Source organism: Borostomias antarcticus (assembly GCF_949987555.1).
Source record: "Borostomias antarcticus genome assembly, chromosome: 7".
Lineage (NCBI taxonomy): Eukaryota > Metazoa > Chordata > Actinopteri > Stomiiformes > Stomiidae > Borostomias > Borostomias antarcticus.
The window spans coordinates 24,122,811-24,139,343 of record NC_140240.1 but is presented as its reverse complement, the minus strand read 5'-3'; the positions used below and the strand labels follow the sequence as shown (position 1 = coordinate 24,139,343).

The 16,533-nt window shown below is 47.5% G+C and overlaps 2 protein-coding genes across 2 annotated transcripts in view; one reads left to right on the top strand and one right to left on the bottom strand.

The window, feature by feature from the left end:
• Nucleotides 1-1,604: 1,604 nt before the first annotated feature.
• rasal3 (RAS protein activator like 3) lies at nt 1,605-8,770 on the top strand (the record flags this gene model as incomplete). The annotated part of the gene is made up of 16 exons (XM_084441391.1): nt 1,605-1,647; nt 2,791-2,858; nt 3,028-3,116; nt 3,478-3,607; nt 3,761-3,859; nt 3,969-4,640; nt 5,478-5,622; nt 5,838-5,982; nt 6,133-6,369; nt 6,633-6,834; nt 6,958-7,049; nt 7,214-7,538; nt 7,832-7,942; nt 8,103-8,293; nt 8,421-8,505; nt 8,666-8,770. The coding sequence occupies 16 exons, from the start codon at nt 1,605-1,607 to the stop codon at nt 8,768-8,770; spliced, it is 2,739 nt and encodes a 912-aa protein (XP_084297517.1).
• Nucleotides 8,771-13,334: 4,564 nt separating this feature from the next.
• The window catches only part of LOC311310987 (ribonuclease H2 subunit A-like), a 5,461-nt gene continuing 2,262 nt past the window's right edge, over nt 13,335-16,533 (bottom strand). Inside the window, exons 7-9 of the mRNA XM_084440592.1 lie at nt 16,232-16,319; nt 15,484-15,607; nt 13,335-13,648 (exon numbers count right to left, since the gene is read on the bottom strand). Coding sequence (XP_084296718.1) covers nt 13,495-13,648; nt 15,484-15,607; nt 16,232-16,319 — 366 coding nt within the window. The 3' untranslated portion in view covers nt 13,335-13,494. The remainder of the gene's footprint in view (nt 13,649-15,483; nt 15,608-16,231; nt 16,320-16,533) is intronic.

Genomic DNA, 16,533 nt, shown 5'->3' with positions numbered 1-16,533 from the left:
TGTGTACTGTAAGTGAATGTGTGTTGAGAGAAGTCCATGAGAGAGCATGCGGTTGCACATCTAGAAAATCAACAGGAGGATATGGTTTGGAGTTTGCAAGAAGGGGAAGGGGAGGTTGGGGGGGGGTGGGGGTGGAGGGGGAGATACCATTTCAAAAACAGTGCTGGTAACTCGTATGATGGGAGTGGCTACGCGCTGTCAAGATAACAGTCATCAGGCCATCATTACGCAGCATGAACAACAACAACTGAGAAATGAGCATGTACACTCATTTTGCCTACCCCTTAGTTAGACCACTGGTTCAGCTCATGTTCAGATATTTTGTTTCTGAGATGAACAATTGTAAAATAATAATAATAATAATAATAATAAAGAAAAAGAAAAAAAGACTATTTGAACACACACAAGCACCAAGTGGTCTATATTATGGACACTATAGTGTGTGAAATGACAATGATAGGTACAGGATACTATTCTCATCACGTGTGTGTGTGTTCGTGTGTGTGTGTGCACATGTGTGTGTTTGTGTGTGTGCGTGTGGTGTGTAGTAGATGTGGACGAGGGTGAATCTGCTGCAGCAGCAGCACCAGTGGAGCTGCCCAGACTGTCATGGGTCCCTCCCCAGGAGGTCCCACTCTGGGACATCAGCAACTGTATCCTGGAGGACGGTCAGATCCTCATCAGCTCGGACGATGAGGTAGGACACAGTCGAGAACATCGTCCTTTACCGGCTTTTGTTACTGCGAGGAAAGCGAAACGGCAAACACAAAACCTTTCTCGCAGCGTACGGCGTAGAGAGCCGCAGCTTTGCCCGATGGGTGGTCATGCGTTGTGTGCATATTAGCCTTATTCGCTAGTTTTCCTCCCCTTCCTCAGCCGGTGATGTGGACCAGGAACAGAGTGAGCAGCTGCCTGTCCAACCTCAGCATGCAGAACCTCGCAGACATCAGTACAGGTACACACACGCGCGCACACACACGCATGCACACACAGACATACACACACATACATTGTATATTCATTATATACCCTTGGTTCTATATGAATTATCAGCATTAGTGATGTCACAACCACTGACAGTCTGGCAGAGCTTAAAGCCTAATTTATACTTCATAAAACGGCTCATGGCTCATGGCTCTTGGTTGCCATGGAATGGAATGCCTGGGCATTGTCTTTAGCTTCCATTCCATGGCAACCAAGAGCCATGAGCCGTTTTATGAAGTATAAATTAGGCTTAAGGGTAAGTAGGGAGGCACAGAAACATGCAAAGGGGGCTGTTATGCGTGCGAGTGGCTGTCAAATTGCTTCCTCTTCATTTTGTGGAGATAGCATCTCATCTGAGTGTTTCGTAAGACCAGTCAAGACTCGTTGAGAGAACACCAACTGTGTGTTCAGGTCGTAGATCTGGTCCTCTCTACCTTGGTCAGGGTTAGCTAGTGAGTTCGATTGCTTTTGGAGGGATTTGGAGTAGCCTACTGGGTCGGCTGAATCCACAAGCTCTGCCCAGGTCCGTTCTATGAGGCGAGGAGGACCATGAATCAGATCCTGCCCCCATCTTACATGTGATCAGAAGGAGTAGCAGGTTCCACACACCTCTGCCTCCGATGATGGGATTCAGACGCTGGGTCGTATGTGGCGGAGCTTTGGGTAAGCGAAGGATCAAAGTCCTGTGAGAAGCGGAAGACTGCCATAGATTCATTGTGAGAGTGAGATATTTTGGAGGAATTAGAAAAACAACAAGCGCGCACAACTCTTGGTGAGAAAAAAGATTTGTGATGGGTGCTCGGTATGGTAGTAGACTGTAGAGGAGTGAAGATACCGGCACTCACAATCGTTGATTTTCTCTTTTATTAAATAGGGCAAGAACGTTTCGGCCTGTGGCCTTCTTAAGCAGCAAAATGTTGCTGGTCATTTTGCTGCTGAAGAAGGCCACAGGCCGAAACGTTCTTGCCCTATTTAATAAAAGAGAAAATCAACGATTGTGAGTGCCGGTATCTTCTCTCCTCTATATTTTGGAGGAATGCCTGTGAGAAAAAGAAGGGGTTATACATGGACTAGCACGCGTTCTATATGAATTTTGTTATAGTCATGGGTTCTTAATAGTTTTGTGGAGTTAATTCGCAGAAAGGGTACTTTAACGCCAGGGTAATCACTTTTCCGCTGAAGTGTCTGTAGTGAAAGATGCAGTTTTGCAGGGTTCCTATCTTCAGATCAGTCCCTGCTGCCACATCCTGTTTGACTTGACTTCACTAATCGCTGGTAGACTCATTTTGAGCTCTACAGACATCCTTCTGACTAAATCATTTCTGAATGATCCTGTAAATGAGATAATCTCCATAAAACATGTGACAAACTACATGATATGTAAAGATTATGCTATGTAAACATCCAGCTCCAGTTGGATGTGCATTGTAAATATTCTATCTTGACTAGCTGAAATTAGTCAAACCACAAGCATTGGCCAACCCCACAAGACTATTGGTTAAACATTTTTCCTGTCTTTATCGGAATTGCAGAGAAGGTGTTGGGTGGGGCGAACTAAACTGTTTTTGAGAATGTGCAATCTGTTCATGGAGTCCAGATCAACCACTTGGTCACCCTCCTTCTGTGGTTCTCACATAAACAGGAAAATGTATGCACAAGTGCACAAGTAGATGCCGAGCGAAGATCAAACTTAAACATTTATCTGGAGCAGTTGACTACCAGAATGACAACTAGCTTAAAAATGACATTACTGAAACTACAAAAAAAAAATAAAAGGCTAACCATGTTCCACTCCTTGTTGTACAGAATGCAGCCCCGACCATGTTGGGCCTGCCGCAGGGCCCAGACAGAAAACCCATGATGGTGGAGTGAGGGTGAGTACAGGATACCTCAGAGATAAGAAGCTTTAAAACATCATCCATAATAGTTTGGTGTTTCCTGTGGACATGACCCCTGGGTGTGATCAGTGGGTCTGACCAGTGGGCATTCAGTTTGCTTCCAACTTTCTCTTATTCTTTGCCCTGTCTCTTGCTCTAACCCCAGGCATTGATCAAGCGTCGTCTCGAGGGCCGAGCTAAGAGGAGCAACAGCAACACCCAGCTGAACAACTTGGGGTTGAGCAAAGGGAGCAGGTATGCAGCCGAGTACAGTCTGGGCTCTTGAATGTATCCAAAAGGCTTATCTAACAAAATATATTGAATTAAAACCAACATGGTTTAATCCATTGTACTTTGTTGGTCTTTGAGAAAAAAGTTTCTGCACACTTAGGTCGATGCAAGTTTCCTTTAAGAACTTTTGGTCACAAGACCTTCGTCAGGGCGGTCTTGTGACCAAAAGCAATTAAAAGAAACTTGCATGGAACTACGTGTGCAGAAACCTTTTTCTCAATTACTGTTATTCAGTTTTCTTGCACCTTAGCACTTTTTCATAGTCATGAGTGCAGTGATTTCCTCAAAGATTCTACTTTGTTGGACTTACCGTTCCCTCGTCCAGGCTTCATGGGTCCCGGGAGTCAGTGTCCATCCTAGTCAACGCTGCGGGGAGCCTGGATCTGAGTGCCGACACTAGCACTGTCATCAGACCCGTACACAGCTCCATCCTTGGGGAGAAGTACTGCTTTGAGGTAGGATTTGACCTTTGACCTGTACACCCCACCATACTTAGCTGGTTTGTTAAAAACTGCTTTCCTCCAAGTCAAAACTAAATCGATTGTTAATTTGCGGAGACAAAATCTGGTTTTGTAAGAATTCGCCTGTATCCAATGCCGTCATCCTAGGTGATCAACTCCGAGAACAACCATTGTTTCGGCTGCACCTCAGCAGCAGAGAGAGACCGCTGGATCGAAGACCTGAGGAGGGCTGCCCAGCCCAATAAGGTAAAGCAGTTGTTTCAGCACAGGGCCACTGATGGAACCTGTCATGACGGGATGAGACTGTAATGTCCTCGATTCGCTGACGTTCTGAAACCTCTCGATGTCCCTCCAGGACAACGTGGAGCGAACGGAGAACTCCCTCAGCCTGTGGGTGAACGAGGCCAAGGACCTGCTGCCGAAACGCCGCTACTACTGTGAGCTGCACCTGGACGGGACGCTGTTTGCCCGCACCAGTAGCCGCGCCGTGGGCAAGTCCTCCCCCCGCTCCAACCTGCTCGGGGACGGCTCTGCCGGGGCCTCCGGCGGTGGACTTGGGGGCGGAGCGACCGGAGGCTGCCAGCTCTTCTGGGGGGAGTTCTTCGAGCTGGACAATCTTCCGTCGGTCTCGCAGATCACCCTGCATCTCTTCCGCGACGAGGACGCCAAGAAGAAGCGCCACTCCCGGGACGAGACCAACCTGCACCCCCTCGGCAGCGTGGCCATAACCCTGGCCGACATCCGGGGAAGGGCCTACCAGGAGAAGTGGCACCCGATCGTTCCCTACAAGGCGTCGGGCGCCGGCGGAGCCAAAGAGCAACTGGGGCCCCAGGCCTCGCTCCGGGTCAAGGCCCGCTTTCAGAACCTGCAGGTGCTGCCCATCGAGAAGTACAAGGAGTTTGCAGAGTTCGTAACGGTGGACTACGTGGGCATGTGCATGAGCATGGAGCCCCTGCTGACGGTCAGGCAAAAGGAGGAACTAGCTGGAGCCCTGGTGCACGTCCTCCAGAGCATCGGCAAGGCCAAGGTGAGCAAAAACACACACCGGTCCCACGGTATACTACACATATCCACACCGGTACTACAGTATACTCCATGACAGCCATTAAATACAGTATGTAAGTAAGCCATACTGTATTTATGACTAACCCATACTGTATGTAAGGGATAACATATGGCTAGCCGGTGATTATCGAAAAAGAAGAGGCCCACAGTGCATTTGGAACCCCGAAGCGAAGCAGAGGGGTTCTGTAACGCACTGGAGGGCTCTTCTTTTTTTGACAATCACTGGCTGGCCATACGTTATCCCGCTTATTACACGGCTACTTACCAACGACATTAATTTGTATAAGCCCTCTGGACTACCCTTCCCTCCCAGCATTGTATTGTAAATTATTAATTGATTGTTATTTTCTTCTTTTAAAACATGGTGCAAATAAATAAACTAATAAACAAATTAATACTTATAAGACTACACTTTTTATTTCGCCAGGGAAATGGTTCCGTGTGCTTGGGCAATGCACGTTTTCAGAGATTGAACATACTGTAGCAGGCTACAACAACCAAACCATTATTGTTTAGAATGTTCAAACTTTCAGACAACTTTCAACTGTCGCCCATAGACATATAATGTGTTGCCCTTAGTGGCAGTCAATATTGCTCGTAGCCGGTAAAGTGTGGAGAAATAATTAACCGGTAGAACATGCGATTGTCCAATCAGAATCGAATATATAAGAGAGAGCGTGATAAAAAGCTCTATGGAATAAGATTAGTCATGATAAGCAGTTATCAATATCCCCCAAACCTTACATTGCTGTACACCGTACAGTATATTGAACTAAAGATCTGCCTGTCCATGTTCCAGGAGTTTCTCATAGCATTGGGGAGTGCAGAGGTGGAGCGTCTCGGTGAAAAGGAGGCCTTGATCTTCAGGGAGAACACTCTCGCTACCAAGGCCATTGATGAGTACATGAAGCTGGTTGGCCAGAAGTACCTCATCGACAGTCTTGGTAGGGAAGCTCTGCGGTCCAGTCTGCCGTGGAATACACCGTAGTCATGACCTTCCCCCATTTCATCTCAAACCTTTATTTTAACTCGTAAGGCACTGAGGTTTCCTTCATTGACAGTGACGACGAACTCACATAATGACAAAGACACAGAAATCAACAAGTACATTCAATAAACAAAATAACCCCTCCCCCCTCTCTTTTCTCCTTTCCCGCAGGAGACTTCATCACCCGTCTGTACGCCTCGGCAGAGAGCTGCGAGGTTGACCCTCGTAAATGCCCCCCCTCAGACCTGTCAAACAACCAGAAACACCTGGAGGAGAGCTGCGAGGAGGTGGTGCAGAAGATCACAGAGATGCACGGGTAAGAGAGACTTTAGAATAACGGAAGGTAATAGTTGTACCCTGGCGTGAACTGATGTTTTTGGCATTACATTATTCGGAGTCTGCCACGATGAGATTCCAAGTCTATTATTATTTTGTCGCTCCTCCTCACCTCCCTTTACCCCCTCAGCTCATTCCCCGAGGAGCTGAACAGGATCTTCTCCAGCTGGGTGGAGGTTTGCGAAGACCAGGGGCGGCCCGAGATCGGACAGCGGCTCATCTCCGCCTCTCTCTTCCTCCGTTTCCTGTGCCCCGCAATCCTCAGCCCCTCCCTGTTCGGCCTGACGCAGCCCTACCCCGAGCCGGCCGTCCTCCGCGTCCTCACCCTCACCGCCAAGGTGGTCCAGAACCTGGCCAACTTCACCCTGTGAGTGTGTCTGTCCACCCCTCGCGTGGGGAAAGTTTGTCTCTTCTTGTCTGGCTTTGTTTTGCGCAGTCCATCGGGCTTCCTTTATTGTGTTGATCTATTAGGAGAACGACTGCTGAGATAAGCCAAGGCGGTACACATGTGAACCATCTGAAAAGAACCAAGAGTCAGAATCAAAGTCAGAATGAGAAGGATACACAACTCTTGTAAATGTCTCTGGCCCTTATGGATTTTACTAATCTACTCCATTCTTCTGATTCAAGATTCGGCGAGAAGGAGGAATACATGCTCTTCATGAATGACTTCCTGCAGCAGCATTGGGAGAAGATGAGGGCTTTCCTCCAAACCGTGTCCAACCCAGACAATGACGTCCAGATGACTTCCTTTGACGGCTACGTGGACCTGCCTCTGCGCCTGGCCGTTCTCCACGGTCTGTTGGTTGACATCATCTCCCAAATGAAGCAGGTGAGTCAAGTATGCGAGAACGATTTGATTACCTTATAGTGCTTAAGGGAATGGTCCAAGTGGCAGCAATGGTGCGAGAGGGTATGGAGGTGCGCTGGCTAACGCGCTCATCTCTTTCTGCAGGACACCATAGACAAACTCCATCCTCTGCCTTCAATTCTGAACCAGATAACACAATCACTGAGCCCTGCGGCTCCACTGATAAGAGTCAGCAGGTACGTAAATGAGGGATGCTGAACCAACGCGCTTCAGGAGTTAGTTTCGCTATCTAGCCCGTGCATAAAACAAATACTTACTCTTCTTCATCATATAAATGATTTATTTATAACGACTACTCATAAATCATAATTTTGACTTGGTATCCCCTTCTGTTTTGCAGCCACGTAGGACTGTCCAAGCCCACCTACGTACCCCCTAAAGACCTGGGCAAGTACAGCCCTCTACACACATCCCTCCAGCAGCTGCCCACTGACTTGAAGGGTGGCCAGGGGAGGGATGTGTACGAGAGGGGTACCAGAGAGAGGAAGAGCGCCAGGGAGAGAAAGCCAGTTTCCAGGACCCAGAGCGCCCCGCACAGGCGACCATTGCACCCCAAACAGCTCCTGAGACAGGCCAGCACGGAGAATCTGCCCATCGAGGAAAATGAGCCTCTTGAGCAGGATGCCAAAGCCAATCCTCCACTTGATATCTCTGCGCCACGAAATGTGAGTTATGGGTGGACAAACTGGTTTAACTTAGCCATGCTTCAATTGTCAAAATGCTACCTGTATCATCAAATATACCATGCATACTGGTATATATTGTAGATATACACCAGCACACAAAATTGAGCAAGTTGAGCATTTTATTGTACATGGTACCTTTATCTTGTTTGTGTGACAAATAAACATTCACTTGAGTTGATATGTACAGTAGGAAGGATATGGTTCGTACTGTGAGATGAACTGCAGCGGTGAAGAGGTTGACTGACATAAGGTGTCCCCTCATCTTGATCCAGACTGTCAGTGTGAAGAATCCACCTGCTCCAGTGCCTTGGATCAAAGACAGCCAGAACAAGGAACCGCACGTGATGACAACTGAACACGAACAGATAAGCTTACTGGACAGGGTGAGTCCGTCTCTACGTCATAACCCACTGTACGGTACAGTGCAGTTGCTTCAACGTTGTTCCTGATCTTACCGCACTTTCTGCATAAATTCAGCTTATCAGTGAAACCCAGCACTGCACTGATCCATCAGACTGACATGTCAAATTGCAATTTACCCAGCATGCCGAGGAGTTGTCGGAGCTCCGCCTGGGAGTGGAGCAGGTGACGGAGCGCGAGCTGGAAATGGCCAAGCGCCTGGAGGACTTCATCGTCCAGAGCCAAGACCAGAATGCACTGCTGCAGGCCGAAGTCAGCGAGCTGCGGAACCTGCTGGCTGTCCGCGACGAACAGCTGGCTAGCGCCACCTTCAGGTGAGGCAGCGGAATCAGGCAAAGTGATGTAGAAGAAGAAAAGGCAAATGTGGTGGGCAGGTTATTTTGGTTGAAGATTAACATGACAACATCGACTCCGGGCCTTTTCTTCATCCGTCTATCACAGGCTCGGGGTTATCGAGGAGGAGAGAGAGGAGGACGAGAGAAAACTGAGCGTTGCCGTGGCAGCAGCCGAGCGAATGAACGTACTGGTAAGACAGAGATAGCCTGTCGTATGATATCACTATCTCCTCAGCTATAAAATTCTGTTGAGCAGAGCAGACTAATATCCTTGTGTTGCTGGCCTAGGCCGTTCTCTTACCTGGCAATATGACCAACAAATGAAGGATCCATTTGCTGCTGTGTTAACAGGAGGAGCAGTTCGCAGACCTGCTAAAGGACCTCCATCAGCTTAGCGGTCAGAACAGCATACAGGTTCCTGTGGCGGATGCTACGACACACATCAACAACAACTGAACTCAAGTGAAAATGAGAACATTGGCTTGTAATATTGCTCTTGCCATTATGTGCCAAAAGTAAAACCCCAAATTAGGCTGATTTGCTCTTGTATACTGTATGATTCCTGACAGAATTTAAAACTTTAAAGTTATGTTGAAGCAAATAATTTTTGTATTGCATAGATATTGTTGCGTAAATTGCTGTAAGAGCTGATGAATCCTCTCAATTGTAGGATATATTTTACTGTCACATGCCCCTTTGTTTTGCAAAACAATGGTTGGTGTCAAAAAGTTTTCAATATCAATTACATTTTTTAATGTACACAGAGCAACTTGGCAGTATTTCAGTGAATTAAACAGCAAATTTATCTTTGGAGTGTTTCAGTGAACCTGTGTTACTGTTACGATTAAACAAGAGCACCGTGTGTGTGTGTGTGTGTGTGTGTGTGTGTGTGTGTGTGTGTGTGTGTGTGTGCAGCGTGCGAACTACTGGGGGGGGGTGGGGGGATTTCCCCCCCTCTGGTTTTGATATCCCCTCCTCTGATCATTCATTTTTATCGCCGGTGGGGATACGTTTCTATCCCTGCTTCTGGTCAGACTGAATATAGCTACAATTCCTGTGCCCGAAAATAGATGGCGCAATTTAGAAAAACTACACTAGCTATTTCAAAAATATGATTTACAACAGCTAGTTTTAACCACACGTTTGATTGTCGTGGCAACTGTCAACCAAGCGCCTACTCTAACTAGCAAGAATTAGCTATGAAACGGGGTCAACAAAGCATTTCGTCATATTTTGCTGCGAGGATTCTGTATGCCCAAAACGCCAGAGGTCCGTCACCAAAGCAGACTCTTCTGCTAGTGCCAAACATCGGTAAGTGACAGGATGAATATTTTATTATAATACAATTATTGTTGTGGGTGATAAGCGGCCAATCGTCAGCATGTATTGCTTTTGCTTTGCTATTCTCATCCTCGATATTATGCAATAGCCAAGTCAGTGCAGCACATTTTCGCGGCCACCAATTTAGCCTCTTTTTCACGAGACCAATACCAATTTATATTTTATCTTGTGTTCCAGATTTTCTTTTCAGCCTTGCGGCCTGGCCTACCAGTGAAAGTGCGCGTGATTGTGGACCAAGATGCATCCTTGCTGAATGTTAGCCTACAGATTTGTCGGGGCTGGTGTTCAAATTTGCTTTCAAGGCACAGGCCTACTGTAACAGTGATTTGATGTAGCCTATAATGCACATAGTGCCTACCTTTAACTAGCCTACGCATACCACTTGTTTGGTGGGCTAGCTTGCAGAAGCTAGCCCAACTTGTGATATTCCCTCTATTTCTTTCTTTCTTTCTAGTTCTCCCCAGTTTTTTGGCCCTTAACTACTTCTTCATACTTTGTGCTAGAAACTTCATTCAAACTTTAAAATGTTCATCATCTTTAGCTCTTTAACAGATCCATTCAGATTTTTGATAGTTTTTTATAGTTTTTTTGAAATTTAACTTTTAAAACTATTTTTTGTCCCATTGAAACTGCTTGAAACTGCTTTTGTAATGTTCAGAAACTTTATGTTTTTAGAGTAAGTAATTAAGTAAGTAAGTAAACTTTATTTCTACAACGGAGAGTTTGGATACTTGATTCTGGTTGGCTAGCAGCAGTGGTAAAATACTCACTGCTGCGACCGCATAACAATTAGTGTTAATGCGCCGTCAATCTCATTGCCGAGGCCATTGATAAAATCAAGCGGTAGGCTATGCTTTGCGTAGCAACCACTCGCAGCAACCTCGCCTTTTTCGTATCCTATTACAAAAACGCACTCATCACAGGTTACAGGGGATTTTACCACAGCTACGGGGGTTTTAGGCCCTCCGCTATCGCGTCCTGTAACCCTGTACCCGTGTAACCCACTGCCACTGGTCAATTGCTTAATTATATAGCGCCTTTCACAGCACGAATGCACAAAGCGCTTCACAATACAAATAACACATAAAGAGGAAGAAAGAGCAACATACAAAAAAAACAATTACATACAAAGTGCAATACGAACAAAATACAAGGCAATTACAATAGTGTGTAGTCGTGTTTATGAGTCGTTTTAACCTGCTTCCATTTTAGTCCTGAAAGTTCAGTGCCAACATTCCGAATATTAATTGGATTTCCCCTATATTACTAGAAAGCACAGTTTCTCAGCTTTCAGGAAGTGTTGGAATGTTGGAAATTTGTAGATATATTTATTTGATTTGTTTACATTTTTGCCAGTGATGCGGTAGGCTTCAAAGGCTGTCATGGTGGCTTGCCAAAACTAACGTGTATGTATTCGTTATGGTGCAAAAGCGCCACCATGTGGAGAAGCCCCGTTACTGGACGCGGACAGACGCGATCTACTGGTGGCCCACACCTCAGTCCAACAGCTTGTGCACAGACTGGCACTTAGTGCTCTGTGGCCTAATCACCCTGAGATTGGTCTATATGCTACATGCATTGTTGTCCAATATATCCCCCCATGAACAATAGTAATAGGTTGGTAATGTAATTATATTCCAAAGACAGAAAAAAAACAACTACTGCAACAAAAGAACCATTATGCATGTCAGACACTTAAAAGCCTAATAGCATGCATGCTTGTAGTTAGCTGCATTAAAGTTAATTTAGACAATCCAATTTTCCAGATGATATCCAAGGAATGTGTTCATTTTAAATATGATCTGCCACTAGTCTGATTTAAATCCGGTGTGTCACTGTTACATTATTGCCTCCCAGCAAGAAATCAGAACTTGGACAATGACGACCTATCCTATTTTTCCAGTCGTATCCCAGTTCCCCTTCTGTGTAACCTCCATCCACGCTAGCTACAAACTGTGGACGTGTCCACGCAATAACTCCCCATGCCCACTGTTCATAATATACAGACTAGTCTGTGTACCAGCAAACCCATGACAGGGCGCCGGAGGTCATGACCTTGCTGTCCTATGGCGGCGTTAGGGGACGTTCTAACGGAATTAAGAACCGGTGTCTTTGCAGGCGGAAGATCTGGGATTAGCCCTCACCGGTCAGCATGTTGATTTATAATCCCCATTGACGCAGTCGGGAGCAGGGCTAATTCAGTCGGGGGCGGGGCTAATTCAGTCGGGGGCGGGGCTAATTCGGGGATTTGACGCCAGCCTCGGCGTCAAAGCTGGGGAGGTTATAAAAAGGGGGAGAGAAGGAGAGATCAAGAGGGAAAAGAGGAGAGAGCGCCGGCAGACATGGAAGCGGATATGGAGGGGATCTGAACCCAGACCTCCAGAGGGAGGCGGTCGAGGGGAGCTCCCCCGGCCTAAGACGTCGCAGCCGAAGAGGGCTGAGTGGATCGGGCCCATCAGCCGCTCCACGCCACCGGCCTCCGGCCCAGACCCATGGGGTCCGTCCCCCAGACCGCCGTCGGCGGAGAGCCGTTCTCCCGGAGGGCGGCGGCCCCCAGGGGCGCCTCGTCCGGGTTCGTCAGGAGCTCCATCGTCATCCTGTCGTCGTTCGCCGTGTCCACCCTGGCGATGAACTGCGGCAAGAAGATCCGCGAATCCAGGAAGAGACACGACTCCAGGCTGAAGCCCAACGAGAGATAGCGAAGCGCCACACATGGAGACGCCCCGGGTTTCAATAGGGGTAGCGGGGTCTCTCGTTATAACATTTGTGTCTCGTTATAACATTTGTGTCTCGTTATAACATTTGTGTCTCGTTATAACATTTATGTCTCGTTATAACATTTGTGTTATAGCATGTGTATCAGTCTGTGTTCACTGGGGAGAAAAGCCAGTTGGGACTGTTTGGATGGACGCAGGATGTCTCAGGGAAGCCAAGTCTCTCTCAACACCCCCGGGGGGGAATGACGGAATATAATATTGGTATCTGATGTGGGCCTGGTTGCTATGTCAACAGCGGAAAATACAGAGAATGTCATGAGCTGGAGGAAGAACTCTACCAGCTGATGACTGATGATGCAATGCCAAATTTAATTTAGTATATTGTGCTAGTGGGCAATGTACACAAGGGGATATTTAGCTTGATTTGTATACACTGTAGTCATATATTTATCTATAGTTCTCAATGCAAATATTACTGATATATCAGGGAGTTGAAGGAAACCGTCTTGTGCTGTTCCTCATAAAATAAATACTATACATATCTCTCGTTTGAAACTGATCCCCAAATAACCAGATATTGGTTATTATAGACTGCATGTTTTAGTTGTCTCCTAAGTAAAAGTCCAACACAAGTACTAGTGCTATTTCAGTGCCTGAGTAACACCTGAGGCTTAAATGTGGTATAAAGCAACACTACATAATACAGTGTGTATCAACGTTGTGGGCAGCAGTGAGATTGTCTTGGAGTAGACATATATACTTATGGCCACCAGAGGGCAGTGTTGCAATAATATCACTCTCTCTCTTTGCCTACCTATCACGTGTAAATTCTGTACTGTAATAATACTGTATCTATCTCTATGGTCAAATGTGTTTGGTTTTGAATAATGGAACAAAAATAATGATAAAAGAAATACTAATATGTTTAATGTTTATTTTACATTTTTAAAAATTGTACAAGTACAAAGAAGATATGATTTTATAGTCCGATTCAAGATTAGGTCAACATTGCCCAAAGCACAACAAGTCCATCTTGTGTGTTTTGCATGTGGCAGTTTTTGTGTGTGTGCGCAAATACTTGAGTGTGAGTGTGTGTGTGTGTGTGTGTGTGAGTGTGTGTCCTCAGAGTGTGTCCAGACCCTGGAGTCTCCTCTCGGTGAAGAAGCGGTGTGGTTGGCGTGCGGCGTTGTCGGCCTTACCTCGGCCAAAATACGACAGCACAGAGGCGTTGTTCTGACGGGACGCCGCCTTCTCCCCGTCCTCCTCGTCATCGTCCCTGAGGACACACACACACACACACACACGCAGTGAGTCCACGATGCAGACCTCCTCTCTCAATGTCCACTTCCTCCCCAGCAAAAACGATACACTCACACACACCACCTTTTCCTCATACTGGGACTCGTCACTGTTAATTTTGAAAAATAAACTAATCCTCCGTCTTCCTCCCCTGGTCTGGGCGGTCGCTAACTCTGTTCTACACACACCCCCTCTCCTCACGGCAGACCCCTCCCACCCGGGCTATGGCATCTTCACACCGCCCCCTTCTGGGTGGAGGCTGCGCTCGTTAAAGACCAAAACTGTCCGACACAAATACCGTTTTTCCCCCACGGTCGTCAGCCTCATCAACATGGCTCCCCTCTGACTCTCTCCCCTCTAACTCTCTCTCCTCTGAGTCTCTCTCCTCTGAGTCTCTCTCCTCTGAGTCTCTCCCCTCTGACTCTCTCCCCTCTGACTCTCTCCCCTCTGACTCTCTCCCCTCTGACTCTCTGCCCTCTGACTCTCTCCCCTCTGACTCTCTCCCCTCTGACTCTCTCCCCTCTGACTCTCTCTCCTCTGACTCTCTCCCCTCCTAGTCTCTCCCCTCTGACTCTCTCCCCTCTGACTCTCTCCCCTCTAACGCTCTCCCCTCTGACTCTCTCCCCTCTGACTCTCTGCCCTCTGACTCTCTCCCCTCTGACTCTCTCTCCTCTGACTCTCTCCCCTCCTAGTCTCTCCCCTCTGACTCTCTCCCCTCTGACTCTCTCCCCTCTGACTCTCTCCCCTCTGACTCTCTCCCCTCTGACTCTCTCCCCTCTAACTCTCTCCCCTCGGACTCTCTCCCCTCTGACTCTCTCCCCTCTGACTCTCTCCCCTCTAACTCTCTCCCCTCTGACTCTCTCTCCTCTGACTCTCTCTCCTCTGACTCTCTCCCCTCTGACTCTCTCCCCTCTGACTCTCTCCCCTCTGACTCTCTCCCCTCTGACTCTCTCCCCTCTAACTCTCTCCCCTCGGACTCTCTCCCCTCTGACTCTCTCCCCTCAGACTCTCTCCCCTCAGACTCTCTCCCCTCTGACTCTCTCCCCTCTGAGTCTCTCCCCTCTGACTCTCTCCCCTCTGACTCTCTCCCCTCTGAGTCTCTCTCCAGCCCCCTGAAATCTCTGTATTAAACCGACTGACTACTTCACTGACTCTCTCTTGTAGTCCATATTTCACTGCTATTTTTTGCACTATGTTTGTATCACTGCACGTTACAAACCCTGTCATGCACTGTCCAGTCCAGTCCAGTCCAGTCCAGTCCAGTCCAGTCCAGTCCAGTCCTGTCATGCACTGTCCTGTCCTGTCCTGTCCTGTCATGCACTGTCTTGTCCTGTCCTGTCCTGTCATGCACTGTCTTGCCCTGTCCTGTCCTGTCATGCACTGTCTTGCCCTGTCCTGTCCTGCACTGTCCAGCCCTGTCCTGGCACCTGTCCATTGTTGTACATTGTACATTGTACGACGTTGACAACGTTGTACACATTACAGTCATTAAGCAGACGCTTTTATCCAAAGCGACTAACAATAATTGCATTTAAAGTAGGAAAAGCCAATGTACTACTACTTGCCATAACTCACAAGTGCATCTCCTTTCTAAAGTGACTAAGAGCATAATCTAGTGCTGAAGGCAAAGTGCAAGAATAGCAATCTAGAATATTGTATTGTTGTATTGCTGTAAGCACCACGGGTCGGACAAAAATCATATGTATGTACAGTAAAGTAAAATAGCAATAAACAAATCCTGATTCTGATCCCACACTCCAGACCAACTCTCCCCCCTGGTTCAAATCGTCCAGAACTTTATTGTCCCCTCACCAGTGGACGGCGACGGCCTTGCTGTCCAGCAACGTCTGGGCGGTGCTCCAGCTAAACCGGACGAACTGCGGGTATCCGAACACGGGGTCCAGGTACTTCAGCATCCACGCCTTGGTCTTGGGGTCTGGACACCAACCAGGAGCAGAAGAGGTCGGTACCAACGCACTCGGACACTTGCTTAAACTGTTAAAACTGTCTACTGTGCAGCGCCAAGAGCTGTGATACCAAGCTATTGCAATGTTGATATTTGTTAGGTGATAAGTAAGGGCCAGCAAGTCATTATCTGCGTTCGGATTTGTTGTAACGCACTGAAGGGCTTTTGTTTTTCGATAATGACCGACTGGCCAAACGTTATCCTGCTTATTACATGGCTACTTATCAACAACATTAATACTAATAGGCCAACACTTTTTAATTTGGCCAGCGATATGGTTGTGTGTGCTTGGGCAATGGGTGTTTTCAGGGGTTGAACTTGAAACCGTTATTGTTTAGGATGTCCAGCAACTTTCAAACAACTTTCAACTGTCGCTCGAAGACATATAACGCGCCGCCTTAGCAGTGGTCAGTATCGCTCGGTTGCCCTTGACGTCGGTCAGTTATCGAGAAATAATTGGCCGGTAGGATGCACGACTGTCCAATCGGACTCGAGTATTTCAGAGAGCCGTATAATAAGCAGCTATAACCTAGGCAGTAACGTTGGTGGTGGCGAGCTGTGTGTGTGTGTGTGTGTGTGTGTGAGAGTACTGACCATTGGGATAGCCCGAGCCGTACTCTGTGTCCACCTGTCCCAGGTCTTCTGAGAAGTTCCAGCCCTTGACGGCGTGGTCCCTGGCCACCTGGAGGGGGAGGACGGACGACATCTCAGACGCCTCTAAACGCTCTCCACACGCCTTTTATTCCACACACACAAACACTGAATCGTCCACACCGAGTTTACATTTAAACATCCGTTGGCTGAGTCGATATCTACGTTCAGAACGGACTCAACTGGTTGTGAGGGGAAGCGATTGAGGCTATTGAGGAAGGAGGGAGAGAGAGAGAGAGAGAGAA